The sequence below is a fragment of the Saccharomyces mikatae genome (assembly GCF_947241705.1).
Source record: "Saccharomyces mikatae IFO 1815 strain IFO1815 genome assembly, chromosome: 16".
Lineage (NCBI taxonomy): Eukaryota > Fungi > Ascomycota > Saccharomycetes > Saccharomycetales > Saccharomycetaceae > Saccharomyces > Saccharomyces mikatae.
The window spans coordinates 301,820-320,432 of NC_079271.1; the positions used below are offsets into that span (position 1 = coordinate 301,820).

Here is an 18,613-nt window from a genome sequence, read left to right on the forward strand (position 1 = left end):
CTCTGTTTGAGTGCAGAAAGTCCGAGGAGAGGACATATAACTTAAAGATTATGGCACATGAAAAGTTTAGTATACCTGAGAACTTCACATTGGCACAGTCTTTACAATTGCTTTATTCTGTTGTCAAAAATCAATACAAAAACCTAGCCGACCTGTTAATCAATGATGAAGGTAATAAAGATTCAACCACTTATGGAAAAATCCATAAAAATCTAGATTCTTTACTAGTATATGTCAATGAAGGTCTTCGAAAAATTGAAAAAACGTATACTTTAAAGAAGGGATTAGGAAACCTTGTAGTTGATCATCCCGAATTGAGGAGCATTATTGAGGACTTTCAAATTCTTGGTCAGGATATAAGGATTGCACGTCGCAAAGCGGAGAATTTTATTACTGAAGGCAACAGTAGCCCTTCCTTGTCCTCATCCTCGTCCGTTTTGGGTCTTGGAACAGGAAATGGTTTGCGTTTTCCAAAACTTTGGAGAATGGGCTCCAAGAGAGACAAAGTGAAAGAAGCTGACGAAAAGGAGGCTAGAATTAATAAACAGGCTGATAATATCAGACGTACGAGGAAGCTGGAAGAAGAGAAAAAGTTAGGAGCAAAACGTCAGTACGAAAGGGATTTAGAACTTCAAAGAGAGAAATTGATCGAATTAAAAGTTAAAGAGAAAGTTGAGTTTGAAGTGGCACAAAAGTTGGAAGAGGAGAGAGTCAAAAGAGAAGAGCAAGAACGCAAACATAGAGAACAAGCGAAGAAGAAACGTTTATCAATCCTGAAACATGACAGCAAAACAAACTATAAATCAAGGGCTAGCCTTGATGATTCCTCCTCAAATGCTAAACCTTCAGGAAAGATTGATAACTCTGTAATCAAAAGGAGATCACTTGACATAGTACGAATCTCAGATGAAAGAACGCGAAATCCGGTAAGAAAATCTATGGAGGCTGCAGAAATAGGTATGGCTGCTCAGTTAGCATGGTCGCAATATCAAAATGGGGCAAATCATTCAAAACTGAGTAATAGTAGTTCACATTCCAATGAATTTCAAACACGTTATAGGCCTACTCAAGCTTTGAAAAAAAAGTATGATTACAAAAAGCCAACGGTTAATCGACCGATTATAAAATCACCTACTCTCAATAGACAAAGTAGTAAGTCAAAAAATTTGTCAACGAATGCAAAATTGAAAGCGAGCAAGGCTAATACCAACAAAACTTCCCGCAGGAGCGAGCAAAATTTAGAGCCCACCTCACCAATACTTATTTCTGCGACAACATCATCTGCTGAATCTAAGCCCAGACGTTCTAAAAGTGGTACACCTGATAGGGAAAGTTCTGTTAGTTCTTTTATCGATTCTAAAAAGGAAGATATATTGAAGTCAGTACAAGGAGTAGATCGAAGTGCTTGTGAACAAATACTAAATGAAATCCTTGTAACGGACGAAAAAGTTTACTGGGACGATATCGCAGGCTTAAGAAATGCAAAGAATTCTTTGAAAGAGGCCGTGGTTTACCCTTTTTTGCGGCCGGATTTATTCAAAGGGCTAAGAGAACCAGTTAGAGGAATGCTTTTGTTTGGCCCTCCAGGTACTGGTAAGACAATGATTGCTAAAGCGGTTGCAACAGAGTCTAATTCTACGTTTTTTAGTGTTAGTGCGTCTTCTTTGCTATCGAAGTATCTTGGTGAATCTGAGAAATTGATTAGAGCATTGTTTTACATGGCCAAGAAACTGTCACCCTCTATCATTTTCATAGATGAGATCGACTCAATGTTAACTGCTCGCTCTGAAAATGAGAATGAATCATCGAGGAGGATTAAAACGGAACTACTTATTCAGTGGTCCTCTTTATCTGCTGCTACCGCACAATCTGAAGCACAAAATAATATGCTTGACAGCAGAGTGCTTGTTTTAGGAGCCACAAATTTGCCGTGGGCAATTGATGATGCAGCAAGAAGACGATTTTCAAGAAAATTATATATTCCTCTCCCCGATTATGAAACAAGGCTTTACCACTTGAAAAGATTAATGGCCAAACAGAAAAATGATTTGGATAATTTAGATTATGAATTAATAACAAAAATGACGGAGGGATTCTCTGGTTCTGACCTCACATCATTAGCCAAAGAGGCGGCAATGGAACCAATCAGGGATTTAGGAGATAAGTTGATGTTTGTCGATTTTGATAAGATTAGGGGAATTGAAATAAAAGATTTCCAGAATTCGCTATTGACAATAAAGAAGAGCGTGTCGCCGGAGTCTTTACGAAGATATGAAGAATGGTCTAGTAAATTTGGTAGTACAGGTGCTTAAGTGACGCCGAGCTCCTTGATAGAGAGGGAAGACAGTGACAACAGTTTTGCATTTTCTTTCCCAACTATTTTGATCCTGGTCAATTTTTGTTGAGCGTATATTTTCTATGTATTATCAAGAATAAAACTAACCGCAATTTTTGGCAACCTGTAATTTTTTTCTTTATTTACAATTAGTTTATTAAAAGCATTTTTTATGAAACTAACCTCATTCTTCCCCTCTTGACATATACCCAAAAAAAATCAATATCATGGAGTTCAATAAAATATCCAAGGTAAAAATAATACGCAGCGAAAGTGAATAATAAGCTCCTTTTTCAGTCGCAATAAATACATCATTTGAGTTGATGGAAAAATAAAGAACACGTTTGTTGAAAAATTGACTGTTTTCTTCATACTTACTAACATTAGTACGTCTTTCTTTTTTCGCTCATATACAAAACGGAATAAACAGTAACTCCTACAACCAAGATATGACATGGATTAATAATGCTACGAACTCTCCAACTGCTTTAATGAAGAAAGTCTCCTGTGGATTAATAATTGTTGTTTCTTTATATGTCATTGCACCCAGTCTAAGTGCACTTGTCTTTGGAGACCCTAAGCAGAGGATTAAAAAATATACGACAGTCGGCTTAATTAATCGCGGAAATGATTGTTTCATAACATCATCTCTTCAAGGTTTAGCTGGAATGCCCAGATTTGTGGAGTATTTGAAGCAAATCAAATCGATTCTCCAAGAATTGAAATCCAATCCATCCAGAAAAGCAAAGGTTGACAATCTTATAGTAGATGACGTTGTAAGCTGCATTAGGTTTAGAAACTCACCTGATTCACTTGCACCCTTACATGAAAGCCTTATGGCTTTAATTTTTGATTTAGTATCCGTAAGAGAAAGTAAAAAATCGGTCTCTCCACAGATGGTGATAAATACTTTGGAGGCTATTTTCAAATCAAAGATGTCATCCAGACAAAATGATGCGCATGAATGCACGCTACTTATGCTGCAAACGTTACAAAAAGAACGCTCGAATCTGGTTGGATACACTCAATATATGCCCGAAATCAATATACCAAACTTTCCGTTTGAGGGCGAAACTTCCAAATTTCTAGTATGCCTTCAGTGCAAAGGATTATCAAAACCATCATATCAACAAACTTTTATTCGTGAACTATCAGTACCCCAACAAACGTCAGAGAAATTGCTTACAATTCTAGCCAACGACGAAACGGAAATTATAGAGGACTACTCATGTTCGATTTGCCAAATAAGAGCCATCTTAAATCACGAAAGGTATAGAAATTTTAAAGACTGTACCCCGGAAGAATTGTTAATGATAGAGGCTTTAAAAAATTATGCCACTAAAGCTTCAATTAACGAAGATTTACCGCCCGAATTAGAACAATACATTAAGCGCTACTCAAAGGACAAATTGCATATATCTAAAGTAAAAGGAAAGATTATAAAAAAAGATGTAGCAGTACAATTACCAGATATTCTGGTAGTGCATTTATCAAGATCCACCTTTAATGGTATTACGTACTGTAGAAATCCCTGTAACGTTGAATTCGGAGAAAGAGTAAAACTTCCTGAGTATACATTAGCTGAGAATAGAGCGATAACAGAGAACCGGCAAGTCAAATATAACTTAAAAAGTGTTGTGAAACACACTGGTTCTCATTCACGTGGACACTATATATGCTACAGACGTAAGGCTGACATTCGCTTTGATAAAGGAGAGGAATCGTCCCTCGAAGGCGCGTCAACTATTGTTAATAATGAAGCTAAAACCAGGAACCACGATCAAAAAATTGGACACAATGACGACAGAAGAAGCAGGCACAAAAAAGTCAAGAGTGTTTTACAGTATCCTTATTGGCAAATATCTGATACTGCTATAGAAGAAAGTACCACTTCAACAGTATTAAATGAACAGAAATATGTCTACATGCTATACTACGAACGTGTAAGAAAATAGCCGCTCTGTACGTATATACTATAATAATGATAAATTATGCATCCATATCCACATCTGTATCCATTGCCGACATTTCGACGTCAGTGTCGGCCTCTTCATCATAAGTGCACTGTGAAGCCAATTGATCATGGAACCACCTCCACCAGTTTAAATAAACAACTTCCTTATAATCTGCCCATTTTATCACTTGTAGTTTTTCTTCTCTAAAACGTTCCCATATTCTGTCATAAAACGACTCATTATCGTGGGATTTATTTGCTGAACATTTTAAGATCTCTCTCAGAGCTTTATCACGAATGGAATCTGAGAACGCTATATTATTTTGAACGTGATTGTTGTCATCTAAATGTACCTTCTTAGGCCCTTTATCACTTAAAGATAGGTTTTCTAAGTCTATTATTAGTCTTTTTCTTTTATAATTATCAATTCCTATAGGGTCTGGAGAATGATTTCTTTTCCTAATGTGGTTGGTGTTATCATTATTTCTTGCAAACCGGAAATTCATGGAATAAAAAAGTCATTTAAACTAGTCACTCCTTTGCTACCTTCTAATATCTCCTGATGTGGTAGTGATTTAAGCTATATCCTAAGCCCCGTTGTTAAAATAATTCACTACATTCGTATTGCATACATTTCAAATTTTTGTTTCGTAAAGGAGCGGTTCTCGGATAAAAAAGTGTCCCATAACCGAGCTTTATTTGATTTCCAGTGAGGACCACCCAAACGTAGTATTGAAGCAAGACTAAAATCAAAGGTTTACTGCTGTCTGTCCATCGAATTCTATTTGGGTTGGTGTGGTGTTTAGTATCTTGAGTGAAAGGTGAATTTCCTTTCGGATAGTTCTACAATCATCTCCCCTTTAGAGAAAAGGGTATTTTTAGAAGCAAATAACAAGAGTTGATTAAAAGGAGCACGCCCTTTACCAATAAAAGTGAAATGGCCAGGCAATTATTCACCCCTCCGATAACAAATCCAAGGTTTGACCCTAATCAATCTATCAGGGAATCATATAAAATCACAGCTAGTAGCATGCATTTTCAACAAATTCCACATGAGGATCAAAATGACAATGAGAAAAATAGCTGTGACGAAAACTCTACAACGAGCGAAAAGTTGGAGAACGATAAGTCCCCTATATTGACCAAACAAGAAATCGATGATGCATTAAGTGAGGTTAGCAATTTACCTCCGGAATTATCAAAACTGATTGACATTTTTATCGACGATTTGAAGCAACCCAAGTACGTACGGCCACTATCAGTGCTGCAATTATCTAGTCTTTTCCAAAGCTTTTACATAAAGTTTGATAAAGCGTCTTTTCAGCACGTCAGTGCAGTGAATAATAGTGGTAATAATTATTCAAATGGGGGCTCCAGTTCTTTTTTGGCTGCCAAAGAAACATTAAGTAGTGGGCTCAGCGGCATCTTTGGAAGAAGTAGGAGTAGTAGTGCCAACTCACTTATGAGACCAAGAAGATCTTCATCGCTTTTCAGTAATGAATCAATGTCAAATTCTAATAATGCTACTCAAATGTTGTCACCAGATGAAATAAAAAAGCAATTAAGGATTAACGAATTGAACAACATGAAAATCGAAAAATACATGGAACTTTGTGAGAGAGACGTCTTTAAGAAAATTCTCATAGTTGGCACGTCTGTGTCTTCACCAAATAAAATGAAGACCTTCAAACCACACCAATTACAAACTTTTAAGGTCGGGAATCTATTTAGGAATAGTGTTGAATTCACAGAATATAATAGGTTGTTAAATGAAAAGATTCTCTGTTTATCCAAGCTTTCGATTATGAACAAAATTAATTTGATAGAGTTCCTGAGTCTCAATAATGGCATTGATCCGGAACCCAAGTTTAAAGAAATCAAAGAAATATTGTATGAGTTTACATATCATTCCATCTCACCATGTGAAAAGATAAAGGCGTTACTGAAGCTACATGAAATTATGACGTACTCTCAAGAAATGTCCAATGACGACTACCTCTCACTACTAATCTACTACATTATTACTATTGTTCCACGGGATATCTTTTTGAATGCTGAATTTATCAGGCTGTTTAGATACAAGAAAAAACTAGTTGAAACCGAATCCTTTGCATTAACTAATCTAGAAGCGGCTTTGGTTTTCGTTGAAGGCTTGACGAAAAGTGATTTTTCTAACGAGCTACAAGACAAATTGACTGAGAATGAAGGTAAATTTTTAGAAAGTTCAATCAGTAGCAGGGTCTCACTGCCCTCAAAAGCCACCATAACGCATAAGTCTAACGGAAACAGCAATAGTAATATAGGAGATATCATGACTCCTACTATTCAAAGACCAGATGTTACGAGATCAAGTTCGTATGATGGATTCAGGACTGTTTTTGATTCATCATTAAAAAACATCATTGGCAAAATCAGATCATATACGCCACCGCACCCCAACACGGTTAACGGTAATAACCTTCATAATAACAACAGCAACAACAACTTAAACATACCACGAAGTTCATCTCAATTATCTATAGAGTTAGGCAATAGAGACACAATGGAAATGTCTAGAGATGGCTCACGATCAACGTCATCATCTTCTCGATCTTCAGCGTCCTTAGAACATGGAAATCGTGAATTCACTGGCGATTTGACAGTGACTGCTAGTATTAACGGCGCTGATAGAAAAGAATTTCAGAAATCGTGGAAGAAGTATAAAGGCTATAAGTTTGAGGACCTGACTATTTGCGAACTAAGAGATCTCTTCGAAATATATCAAAAAATGATGCAATAAAACGTATATAAAAACTGTATATATAAATGCCAAAAGGGAGGGGAATAGGTCTGACTTTCTTCCTCCACTGATTTGATTGATTAAATTATTTCACAATTCAGATAAGTGGTCGATTATATATAACAATTCGTCATGTAAATTGGTAGCAGTATTAGAATGCGAGCTCAAATTAGGCAAATACTTATGTTCATTATCATTTTTTATCATGCTCACTAACTGATTAATAAATTTTTTGGTGTAATCCAATGAATTGGTATGGAATTCCAGTATTTGGATCAGCTTTAATTTTATATCCTTATCAGTGGTCCTCAACAGCAGGATTCTTAAAATTTCGTTGTGCTGCTCATTGGGGCCTTCGTCGATTTTGGTGATGTTAAGAGCATGGACAATGGGAAAAGATAACTTCCCCTCTGTAATGTCTTCAGCGAAGCCCTTCTCATTGGACATTTGGAAATCTTTCAAGTTCAAGTAATCATCTCTAATCTGATAAATGATACCTAAGAGATTTATAAAGGGAACCAACGAATGGCCGTGGTGTGAGGAAGGAGACAACGCTTCCATAAGCCTCAAGGTTAATCTGAAAAGGCCGCCTGTTTTATTCATAACCATATTCAAATACATTTCCTGAGTAGGTATAATTTCAGGGAGAAAGTCTCTCCAATATATATCCAGGCCTTGTCCTCTATGTAGATTAATCAATTCCTCATTAAAGATCGTAATCAATTTATGGTATAGCAGCGCATTAGTGGTTAGTTGTGATACGAGTTGCATAGCTCTGAAGTACATATAATTCGCAGTATTTATAGTGGATGGGACACCGAAGATTAAATGAGATGTGGTCTGGCCCCTTCTTAAGGGAGCATTATCTTCTATATCATCGATCAAAAGACTGGAGTTATGCAAGAGCTCAACTATTTGCGACACTATCGCCAACTGGTCTTCGGGAAGTTCCAAAACTCTGTTTATTTGAAGTATTAAATTCAGTCTAAAGTTCTTACCTGGTTTCAAAAGAATATGATTATACGGTTTTGAAATCAAGTTTTCGTTTTGGCTAGACCAAACGGGGTTTTTGTTGATCAGTTCATCTATCTGCGCCTCCATTGTTTCTCTGGACTTGTAAATGCTTTATTATCTTTCTGTTTTGTACTCTTCTTGCGTATATGCCTGATAATCTTTTGTTAGCACATCTGTCCTCTTTTTTTTGCTTCAGAAAAACGTCAAAAGAAGGCAAGGCGAAACAAAGAAGAAATGATCATAAATAAACAATTATTAGCACGATTGTATGTAAAAATACACATTCTACTGCTGTTCTTGAGGTAAAAGGCATACGATGTATCGTTAAATTAATAGAAGCGTGTGCATCACCATAAAAATGCAGGGGTTTATTGTATATGTATGTACTTCTATGTAGTAAAATAGGAACGGCGGCTATATATCGTTATAAAGAGTAATATTGGAATTATTAGCTAACGATTCGCTTTGCGCATGCTGGTTTTTCTTTGCCTTATATCTATGTTTGTGAGGCCATATTAAAGTATTATTCCTCTCTTTTAGTATTGGTTTGTCAAGTTTTTTAATAATACTGTTAACCGTCATTGAGTGTGCTGTAGTTTGCAACGTTACGTTATTAGTGTGACATGTGCTGTTGTACATTTCCAGGTTTAGCAAGTCTATCAGGTTTATAGAGTGTAGGGTCGCTATCTCATGGATGACGATGTCATTACGGGTGTTACCGTTATGGTTGGGATGACTAAGCAAATTCTTTTTCTCAGCATATAGTTTTTTTAACTTATTCAAGTGGCTTTGAGAGAAGGTCTTAGCTCTGCCAGCACTAGCTGATTTTCCTTTCGAATCATGGTTTAGTTGCTCGAATAAGTGCAATAAGCTTACAATATTTTGTAGGAGTTGTAAGTCATTGGGCAACCTCAACATTTCGAAGTTCTTCAGTCCAACGAGAGTCGGTTTATCAATGTTCTTATAGAATAAACTTTCCTGTCTTTTGATCAAATCCAATAAATTTTTCTGAACTTCCAAAACCGGGATCTTTTCAAAGTCTTCATCAGGTGGAGATGAGTTCATGGTATTATGAAATTTGGGGCGTTGCAAAGGTTTCGGTATTATTATATTAGAGGTGCTCATTGTCGGAGCAGTGCTTGAAACAGTCGAGGCAATTATGTTCGTTGTGGTAAGTTTACGTTTTTTGGGGACGACAATAGATGGTACAGTTGTGATTGCCGGAGAATCAGACGTTAAATTTCTCCCCGTATAGTCAACCCTTTTTCTCTTCCTAAGCTGCATATGCATTCTCTTTCCAATCACTGATATAATTTGTGTGCTTGTGCAAATTGACTTACCTTATATTTATCTGTAATATTATCAGGCCATCGGATCATTAAGATTGGTATTGCTTATACTACACAAGTAATAATAGTACGTAGACTTCTTGGCATGCTGAAAAAAAAATTCTATCTAGGCAACCGGCTCAAAACCGTGTAAAAGGATATCGTCAACTGTTATTTTTACTTGTTCCGCGGAGTAGTGATCCCGTGGAAAATAAAGAAGCACGTGAGCGTGAAATATCCGGGCAACACTTTGTAGTTCCGGGTAGTTTACAAACCACGCCACGTGATCTGTTTCAATAAGGGGCCGCAGCGATGGTTGTGCCTGGAGAAAAGCGCCTATGCGTGCCCGGGCAGCATTTCGCATGGCCTTATCTGGAGAGTGCACAGGTAGAGCAATCTTGGACCAGAGGACTAGGTGTACGACGCCTGGTTCGAAGCTATATGGAAAATCGTTGGCACGTACAGCATATAGAGCAGTCTCACTAAAAGCCTTCGCGATAGTGTCTTCACAGTGCGATTCGTCTGGCAACCACCCTAGTTTTTGCAGAATATACTGGTTCATGTCCAAGCCAGCAGTCCTCTTCTTGTGGTCATGGTATTTTTCAGTCATCTGGCGGCTGCGTTTCAAACGAGCGAGTTCTCCTGACTCAATTATGTCCTGAATTTCTTCCCATTTACATTCTTGAACATCTGCCTGATTATCGCAGACATTATCTTGCTGCATTGAAGTTCTGAGCTGATGATGGTGCGTTAAGTGAAAAAGCAGGATGTGTTATACTGGTGTCCTTGGTCACACCACTCCCAAGGAGAAATGCCTCATTCGCCCTCCATATATAGATATTTATATATGTGTCTATATACATCAGTATTTAGACACTTTCACGTATAACGCGCGCCCACGAATTCACTTGATAAAAATGAAAAACGGAAAAACAAAAACAAAAGAAATTAGAATCTGGTAAAAAGCGCGCCAGTCTGACAGAAAAGAGAGAAATACCGTTCGGCCCATTTTGCTATTACGGCCATCGTTGCACCGAGACCTTTTTGTAGGATGCTTTCTGTCCATCTTGCTTGTTCCGATGTATAGTAGGTGGTAAAAAGTAAAAGAAGTGCCAACAAATGACCTACCCAGTTATTTCATTGAAGCCAAGCTACAATTCTGTAATACGAGGCTGTCCTGGTTTACCCGATACATTACCACGAATCGAATGTCAATTGAGAGTAAGATCAAATGACTCGTTGCCTTTCAAACTGGTCAAGATCGAAACTGTTTTGAAGACTATCGAGATGTATTTCAACAGGAACCTTTACGGTAGCAACAACAACTCTTTCACCCCCTTTAATCGTACATCAGACTCTCCTAATGGAAACTCCGACACTAATAATCAGAACATTACCGTTCACTATAGGAAAAAAATCGTGCTTTCACATCCCACTGATGATAATGGTGAATTCGACGACAATCTTATCGGCATAGATATACCTTTGACGATAGGTTTGCCTGACGATATTAAAGAAACAAACTATAATTCAAATTTTGGCAAGACGCAGACCTTTCTGGACTGTACCGTGTTTTACACGGACGCTGCTGGAGGAAGTTCGAATAAGAAACGGAACTTTTTTTACCCGGTAAACGTCGAGAGGTATACATATATACCTTCGCCGTCATATTTTAGACCCATAGGCGGATCAAACGTCCTGTCGCCCGACCAGAAGTTTCTGATCAGTTATTCCATTGAAAATCCTTGTGTGTCTATGGATAATGACACCCTGAAACTCTCCATATCAATTAAACTAAATCCTTTCCCGAATAACGCTATCACTACCTCCTCTCCAAATGAATTAGAAGTATCGACACCAACAATTTTCTCTACGAAGAAAAAGTTCAAGTCGAAGGTCAAATTAAAATCAATTACGACACAGGTATTAGAGTACTTGGAAATTTTGAAGAAAAAATCGGAATTCTCATCCGCCCAAACTTCAAATATATTGCAATCCTCTGTAAGACAAGTTGATCAAATCATCTCCCTCAATTCAATGACCTTTCAGTTCAGTCTCAAAATATTCACTAAGGAAAATTTCTTACAAAGTTTTGAATCTTCTGACTCCGGATGTCCCAAAACAAAATTATTGATCAACAGAATCGACGACATACCTCTGCGATATCATAGCTCAATAACTACGATAGGCCAACATTTCAATGTGTCTCACTCTCTTTCTATAAGATTCAAATTCAATAAGAGCCTAAAGAACTTCGAAATTAATCATCCCTTAGTCATATCTTTCTGGTCAATAGATCAACTACCGCTAATTGAAAACCTGGTATCACAAGAAAGGCAGACTGCTAAATTTGCCAAGAAATTTTATAAAAATTTTGGTCGAATCAAGAATGTGGGCAATGATAGTAATAGTTCAAACTGTTTGGAGTATCCCTCCTTACCACCAATAATTTATAATTTCAACGACCCAGAAACAAATAATAGATTTAATATACTCTACTCACAGAAGGACGCCAGTCGCGTAGATCCCTCTAAATTAAAAAGAGTTCCCGTCATTCAATGAATCGAACACTTGATATCTTTCTTATATACAGACCTACATATGCATATATTCGTACAGATTTCCATCAACGCTACTCTATTGTGAATTTATATTTTAACCATCGTTGCGATGAAGCCACCTCAGTTTCTCCGCACTTTTTTCGCCTTAGTTTTTTACATAAAGGATCCTACAAGGCCTCCCCAAAAGAAAAAGAGATAAAAAATTCCCCATATAGGTATACGATAAGATAAGCACTTTCACCCTGTCATTTTGCACACAAAGGTATCAATGCCCAAACCAGATATAACATTGAAACAAAATCAGGATATTTCCCAATTGCTTCGTGATGAAATACCATTATTCGACAACTCTATAACGTCAAAAGATAAAGAAATCATTGAAACGTTATCCGAAATATATTCAATTATCATCACATTAGATCATGTAGAGAAAGCATACCTAAAGGACTCCATAAACGATACACAATATACCAATACTGTTGACAAACTACTAAAACAATTCAAGGTCTACTTGAACTCTCAAAATAAAGATGAAATTAACAAGCACTTCCAATCCATAGAGGCATTTTCCAACAAATACAACATTACAGCTTCAAACGCAATAACAAGATTGGAGAGAGGTATACCAATTACAGCAGAACATGCCATATCTACCACTACCTCTACCGCATCCGGTGATAATGAACATGGTTCTTTTAACGATAAAAAATTCAATGCTAAATGCGTTGCTGAGGCCACCGGTAATTTTATCACTGTAATGGATGCTCTGAAACTGAATTACAATGCGAAAGATCAGTTACACCCTTTATTGGCAGAACTATTAATCAGTATAAACCGTGTCACCAGGGACGATTTTGAGAATAGGTCAAAATTAATCGATTGGATTGTCAAGATAAACAAGTTGTCAATTAGTGACACTTTAGCTGAAACAGAAATCAGAGAACTACTCTTTGATTTGGAACTAGCCTATAAAAGTTTTTATGCTTTGTTAGATTAAAATATGAGACCATATATACATACGCAAGGATTTCTATGTTCACTTCAAAATCTTCTTGTTTTTTATTCGTTGCTGGAATTTGGTTAACATTTCCAAAGTGTCCCGTTCTCTTTTGTCTATCATTTCTTCGTTATCGTTACCTGCCGTAATTCCAATAGTTGAACTGCTAACACTTTTATGCGACTCCATCTGTTCGGTAATAGGCGGTTTTTGTTGCTGGCCTAAAGGCATGGCAGACCTATAGATTTCGCTTGAGCTCTCATCTTTGATACACGCTGGGAGAACCATCCTCTTTTTTGTTTTAGTCTTTATAACATCAATAGCAACATCATCGTCCTCTTCATCATCTTCATATATCATCTTGACCTTCGCAGGTATCATAAATTTTTTTTTTGGACGTTGCTCTTTTTCTTCACTATCTTGCAGTCTTTTTTTTGATGGAAAAATGTCTTCAAAGAATGGTATAGTGATCTCAAAATCCTTCAAAACTGCAGGGTACATGAATTGTTTGGCCTCATCATTGAGAGCTTCAATTTCGCCGCCCAAAATCTCTCTGAAAATATAGATAGATTTTCCAACGATTTTCCCAAAGACATTACAATCGTTAAGGACATGCTTAGAATCGGTCTGCACAGTTATAAACCATGTATTCCTTTGTCTATCCCAACCCAAAAGTCCATCCTTATTGAACCTTAACCGTGGATTTCTTTCCTGAGGAACTGTGCAATGCTCCCCAGTTCTAGTTGCATTAAATCTCAGCCATTGAGTTGGCTTCAACTCATTAAACTCTCCATTGACGAATGCTCCATCTGAAAGCATCGTCAAGAACCGCTTACATGTCTCAGGGCACTCTTTAGCCCATAATTCAACGACAATATCCCCTTTCGTTGTATATAGTATACATTTGGCTGTTGTCTGAGGCTCTATATTACTGGACATAGCATCCTTACCTGCCCTTAGAACTTGTCATAAAAAACCTGCATATTATAATAGATATTCTATTTTTCATGATATTTGAACCTTTTTTCTCTCTAAACACACCACACCGGAAAAGGGAAAAAAAAATTGGAAGAGTTGTCCCCATGAACAAGATACAATCAGCGAACAAACATAAGATCAAGACTAAACGGAACGATAGTATTTAGCATCCGCCCAATTTTGTGAATAGCTTATAGCATTAACATTGGTTTTGCCTTTGAAATTCTAGAATTCCACCAATCTTTTAGAATTTACCAATTCCTGATGCTCTCCATTCTTAGAAATTCAATGAGGCTAAATTCAAGAGCTTTTAGGACTGTACCATCCGTCGCTACTAAGCTAGCATCGGTACAAGTATCCAAAAGGCTTTTAACAAGCTCTACGAGGTTATTGCAAAAAGAAACGAAAGACGAGAAGCCTAAATCCATTCTTACCGAAGATATGTTATTCAAAGCCGGTGTTGATGTGGATGAGAATGGCCAAGGTAAAAATGGGGAAAAAGTAGATGCAGAAGGTGAGGGCCAGAATGAAACATCTTCCAAAGGTGAAAAATCCAGAAGGAAAAGACAAACTTCTACGGATATAAAAAGAGAGAAATATGCTAACTGGTTTTACATTTTTTCGTTGTCTGCATTGACAGGTACTGCGATATATATGGCAAGAGATTGGGAGCCTCAAGAATCTGAAGAATTGAAGAAAGACATCGATAATGGTTATACTTTATCGCTCATGTACAAAAGATTTAAAGCCCGGTTTAACTCGATGTTCACTTACTTCCAAGAACCACCTTTCCCTGACTTATTACCACCACCACCACCACCACCATATCAGAGACCTTTAACCCTTGTTATTACATTGGAAGACTTTCTGGTTCATTCTGAGTGGTCTCAGAAGTACGGTTGGAGAACTGCTAAGAGACCTGGTGCAGATTATTTCTTGGGTTACTTATCGCAGTATTTTGAAATTGTTTTGTTTTCATCCAATTACATGATGTACTCTGACAAGATTGCTGAAAAATTAGATCCAATACATGCATTCGTCTCTTATAATTTGTTCAAGGAACATTGCGTTTATAAGGACGGTGTGCACATTAAGGACCTTTCAAAATTGAACAGAGATTTGAGCAAAGTCATCATCATTGACACTGAGCCCAACAGTTACAAATTGCAGCCTGAAAATGCTATCCCAATGGATCCATGGAATGGCGAGGCCGATGACAAGCTAGTCAGATTGATTCCATTTTTGGAATATTTAGCCACGCAACAAACCAAGGATGTTAGACCAATTTTGAACAGTTTTGAAGACAAGAAGAATCTAGCGACTGAATTTGACCACCGTGTAAAGAAACTGAAAGATAAATTTTATGGAGATCATAATTCTGGCAACAACTGGGCAAGAAAGGCATTGGGTGTTGCGAATTCCCTGGGTGGTAGCACAACCAAGTTCCCACTCGACTTAATCCATGAAGAAGGGCAAAAAAACTATCTTATGTTCATGAAGATGATCGAAGAAGAAAAAGAAAAGATCAGAATACAACAGGAGCAAATGAGCGGCCAGACATTTACGTTGAAGGACTACGTTGAAGGTAACTTACCTTCGCCAGAAGAGCAAATGAAAATACAACTGGAGAAGCAGAAGGAAGTAGACGCCTTATTTGAAGAGGAAAAAAAGAAAAAGAAGCTTTCTGAATCTAAATGATCATCTCGTAGATGTTCTTCTCGTCTATCTATGTATATATGTGTATATATAAATGTATCTGTACACCCACTACCCTCGTTATGTTATGGTCATGTGAATAAGACTAATCTATATCGTTAATTTCCTTAATATTGCACCTTTTAATCTTTTCTGGAAAACGTGTACACACCATTGTTAGATTCTGTAGGATAAGAAGGATCTAATCGGTACAGAACTGACGAAACACTAAGCCCGAAAGTTACTAGTCGTAACTTCATACGAAGAAATGTCCAATTCGTACAACTTTCTGGCAGATTTGTTTAATTTAGCATAACACCGTCGTCTTTCCAGTCAGGGTACCCACAGTTAGCTCCGGGTGGGCAACACAAAATCAATTCTCACAACTTTCCGCGGACACTAACGGAAAAACATTCCACGTATCAGGTCAGCATATATTTACCGTCGCATACGACACTGCCCCTCACGCAAGGGCACTACAAAGGCAGATTATGTAAAGATCTAGTGACCATTGTACTGACAGACATCGCATCGGCCGTGGCTGGTGAGCTCTCCTCTTGCCCGGGCCCGAGAAAAGAGGGGCACTGGCCGGTTCCCCGCCCATTTTTGATGGTACCCGGCTGGCAGGGACTATTTTTCAGTATCAATGAGGGGCGTGGCCAGTACTGAAACGTCATTGTTGCATGTGGCTATCCAAGCCGAAACGGCGCTCGCTTCATCTCCACGGGAAAAAAGCAGCCAACAAAAGAAATAGCAACTGAAGAAAAAGGAAAGAAAGAGGGTTGGCGCGCCGCGGACGTGCGAAAAGATATGCATCCGGCTTCTATATCGCTTTTTTAGTCTTTGAGTATTAAGAACGTACGTAACGGTGGCACCTCCTCTCGGGAAGCAGTATGTGTAACTTGATCGGTATATCACCGACCATGTGGGAAAACTCATAACAAATCTTATGGATGAGGGGCAGTTCAAGACAACCAACCTTGTTAGTCAGCTCGAACAGCGATTTAACGGTCGAAGAACCCATCACACAAAAGTCTCGAAAACATATATAAGTCATGTAGTAACTCTGGTAGTATTGTAGTCAAGGTATTCAGTGTTCTCTTATTTTATTTGTTATCAAAACTAAAAGAGTAGAACATCAAGGAATATCCCTTATATACATCACAACGAAACACACATACAAAACAAATAAAATGACTAAGCTACACTTTGACACCGCTGAATCAGTCAAAATTACACTTCCAAACGGTTTGACATACGAACAACCAACTGGTCTGTTCATCAACAACAAGTTCATGAAGGCCCAGGACGGCAAAACCTATCCCGTCGAAGACCCTTCTACTGAAAGTATCGTCTGTGAAGTCTCTTCTGCCACCACTGAAGATGTAGAATATGCTATCGAGTGTGCTGACCGTGCTTTTCATGACACTGAATGGGCCACTCAAGACCCAAGAGAAAGAGGTCGTCTACTGAGTAAGTTGGCTGACGAACTAGAAAACCAAATTGATTTGGTCTCTTCCATCGAGGCTCTGGACAATGGTAAAACTTTGGCCTTGGCTCGTGGTGATGTTACCATTGCAATCAACTGTTTAAGAGATGCTGCTGCATACGCCGATAAGGTTAATGGTAGAACCATTAACACTGGTGACGGTTACATGAACTTCACCACTTTAGAGCCAATTGGTGTTTGTGGTCAAATTATTCCATGGAACTTCCCAATTATGATGTTGACTTGGAAAATTGCCCCAGCTTTGGCTATGGGTAACGTTTGTATCTTGAAACCAGCTGCCGTCACACCTTTGAATGCTCTATACTTTGCCTCTTTGTGTAAGAAGGTTGGTATCCCAGCTGGTGTCGTCAACATCGTTCCAGGTCCCGGTAGAACTGTTGGTGCTGCTTTGACTAACGACCCAAGAATCAGAAAATTGGCCTTTACTGGTTCCACTGAAGTCGGTAAGAGTGTCGCTGTCGACTCTTCTGAATCCAACTTGAAGAAAATCACTTTGGAATTGGGTGGTAAATCTGCTCATTTGGTATTTGATGATGCTAACATCAGGAAGACTTTACCAAATTTGGTTAACGGTATCTTCAAGAATGCCGGTCAAATTTGTTCCTCTGGTTCAAGAATATACGTTCAAGAAGGTATTTACGACGAGTTATTGGCTGCTTTTAAGGCATACTTGGAAACTGAAATCAAAGTAGGAAATCCATTTGACAAGGCTAACTTTCAAGGTGCCATCACCAATCGTCAACAGTTCGACACAATCATGAACTACATTGACATAGGTAAGAAAGAAGGTGCTAAGGTCTTAACAGGTGGTGAAAAAGTTGGTGACAAAGGTTATTTCATTAGACCAACTGTGTTCTACGACGTTAAGGAAGACATGAGAATTGTTAAGGAGGAGATTTTTGGCCCTGTCGTTACCGTTGCAAAGTTTAAGACTTTGGAAGAAGGTGTTGAAATGGCTAATAGCTCCGAATTCGGTTTAGGTTCTGGTATTGAAACTGAGTCTTTGAGCACAGGTTTGAAGGTGGCAAAGATGTTAAAGGCTGGTACCGTCTGGATCAACACATACAATGATTTCGACTCCAGGGTTCCATTCGGTGGTGTTAAGCAATCTGGTTACGGTAGAGAAATGGGTGAAGAAGTCTACCATGCATACACTGAAGTCAAAGCTGTCAGAATTAAGTTGTAATGTACCAATTTGCATTTTTCTTTGTCATATACACAATCTTTCATATAAAATACTTGTTCTTTTCGTCATAAATAAATATATAGATTAAAATTCGGTTTTAAATTTTAATAGAAGTTAACTTTCTTTATTTTAGTTCCTTAACACAAACTATGAGGAAAGGTATTAGGGCTTCTCTCTATACGCCGTAGTAATGCTTTTTACATTTAGCTTTACATCTTTTTTGTTTATGTATATAAGACCGAATTAAAAAATACCGTGGGCCGATTTTAATAATAT

At 37.9% G+C, this 18,613-nt stretch overlaps 12 protein-coding genes across 12 annotated transcripts; 7 read left to right on the forward strand and 5 right to left on the reverse strand.

Annotated features, from left to right (window-relative positions):
- Positions 1–50: 50 nt before the first annotated feature.
- YTA6 (putative AAA family ATPase YTA6) lies at positions 51–2,312 on the forward strand (the record flags this gene model as incomplete). The annotated part of the gene is made up of 1 exon (XM_056226178.1): positions 51–2,312. One exon carries the CDS (start codon positions 51–53, stop codon positions 2,310–2,312), a length of 2,262 nt encoding a protein of 753 aa, XP_056079922.1.
- A 472-nt stretch (positions 2,313–2,784) lies between these two features.
- On the forward strand, positions 2,785–4,290 carry UBP16 (putative ubiquitin-specific protease UBP16; the record flags this gene model as incomplete). Its single annotated transcript, XM_056226179.1, has 1 exon — positions 2,785–4,290. The coding sequence occupies one exon, from the start codon at positions 2,785–2,787 to the stop codon at positions 4,288–4,290; it is 1,506 nt and encodes a 501-aa protein (XP_056079923.1).
- A 34-nt stretch (positions 4,291–4,324) lies between these two features.
- Positions 4,325–4,795, reverse strand: SMKI16G1040 (uncharacterized protein; the record flags this gene model as incomplete). The annotated part of the gene is made up of 1 exon (XM_056226180.1): positions 4,325–4,795. One exon carries the CDS (start codon positions 4,793–4,795, stop codon positions 4,325–4,327), a length of 471 nt encoding a protein of 156 aa, XP_056079924.1.
- Positions 4,796–5,226: 431 nt separating this feature from the next.
- Positions 5,227–7,068, forward strand: MUK1 (guanine nucleotide exchange factor MUK1; the record flags this gene model as incomplete). Its single annotated transcript, XM_056226181.1, has 1 exon — positions 5,227–7,068. One exon carries the CDS (start codon positions 5,227–5,229, stop codon positions 7,066–7,068), a length of 1,842 nt encoding a protein of 613 aa, XP_056079925.1.
- Positions 7,069–7,158: 90 nt separating this feature from the next.
- Positions 7,159–8,169, reverse strand: BTS1 (farnesyltranstransferase; the record flags this gene model as incomplete). The annotated part of the gene is made up of 1 exon (XM_056226182.1): positions 7,159–8,169. One exon carries the CDS (start codon positions 8,167–8,169, stop codon positions 7,159–7,161), a length of 1,011 nt encoding a protein of 336 aa, XP_056079926.1.
- A 327-nt stretch (positions 8,170–8,496) lies between these two features.
- Positions 8,497–9,372, reverse strand: SMKI16G1070 (uncharacterized protein; the record flags this gene model as incomplete). The annotated part of the gene is made up of 1 exon (XM_056226183.1): positions 8,497–9,372. One exon carries the CDS (start codon positions 9,370–9,372, stop codon positions 8,497–8,499), a length of 876 nt encoding a protein of 291 aa, XP_056079927.1.
- Positions 9,373–9,537: 165 nt separating this feature from the next.
- Positions 9,538–10,134, reverse strand: HTC1 (Htc1p; the record flags this gene model as incomplete). The annotated part of the gene is made up of 1 exon (XM_056226184.1): positions 9,538–10,134. The coding sequence occupies one exon, from the start codon at positions 10,132–10,134 to the stop codon at positions 9,538–9,540; it is 597 nt and encodes a 198-aa protein (XP_056079928.1).
- A 395-nt stretch (positions 10,135–10,529) lies between these two features.
- Positions 10,530–11,972, forward strand: RGL1 (Rgl1p; the record flags this gene model as incomplete). The annotated part of the gene is made up of 1 exon (XM_056226185.1): positions 10,530–11,972. One exon carries the CDS (start codon positions 10,530–10,532, stop codon positions 11,970–11,972), a length of 1,443 nt encoding a protein of 480 aa, XP_056079929.1.
- A 267-nt stretch (positions 11,973–12,239) lies between these two features.
- On the forward strand, positions 12,240–12,968 carry VPS28 (ESCRT-I subunit protein VPS28; the record flags this gene model as incomplete). Its single annotated transcript, XM_056226187.1, has 1 exon — positions 12,240–12,968. The coding sequence occupies one exon, from the start codon at positions 12,240–12,242 to the stop codon at positions 12,966–12,968; it is 729 nt and encodes a 242-aa protein (XP_056079930.1).
- A 39-nt stretch (positions 12,969–13,007) lies between these two features.
- On the reverse strand, positions 13,008–13,907 carry CWC27 (putative peptidylprolyl isomerase CWC27; the record flags this gene model as incomplete). The annotated part of the gene is made up of 1 exon (XM_056226188.1): positions 13,008–13,907. One exon carries the CDS (start codon positions 13,905–13,907, stop codon positions 13,008–13,010), a length of 900 nt encoding a protein of 299 aa, XP_056079931.1.
- Positions 13,908–14,210: 303 nt separating this feature from the next.
- On the forward strand, positions 14,211–15,644 carry TIM50 (protein translocase subunit TIM50; the record flags this gene model as incomplete). The annotated part of the gene is made up of 1 exon (XM_056226189.1): positions 14,211–15,644. One exon carries the CDS (start codon positions 14,211–14,213, stop codon positions 15,642–15,644), a length of 1,434 nt encoding a protein of 477 aa, XP_056079932.1.
- A 1,190-nt stretch (positions 15,645–16,834) lies between these two features.
- ALD6 (aldehyde dehydrogenase (NADP(+)) ALD6) lies at positions 16,835–18,337 on the forward strand (the record flags this gene model as incomplete). The annotated part of the gene is made up of 1 exon (XM_056226190.1): positions 16,835–18,337. One exon carries the CDS (start codon positions 16,835–16,837, stop codon positions 18,335–18,337), a length of 1,503 nt encoding a protein of 500 aa, XP_056079933.1.
- Between the last annotated feature and the right edge of the window lie 276 nt (positions 18,338–18,613).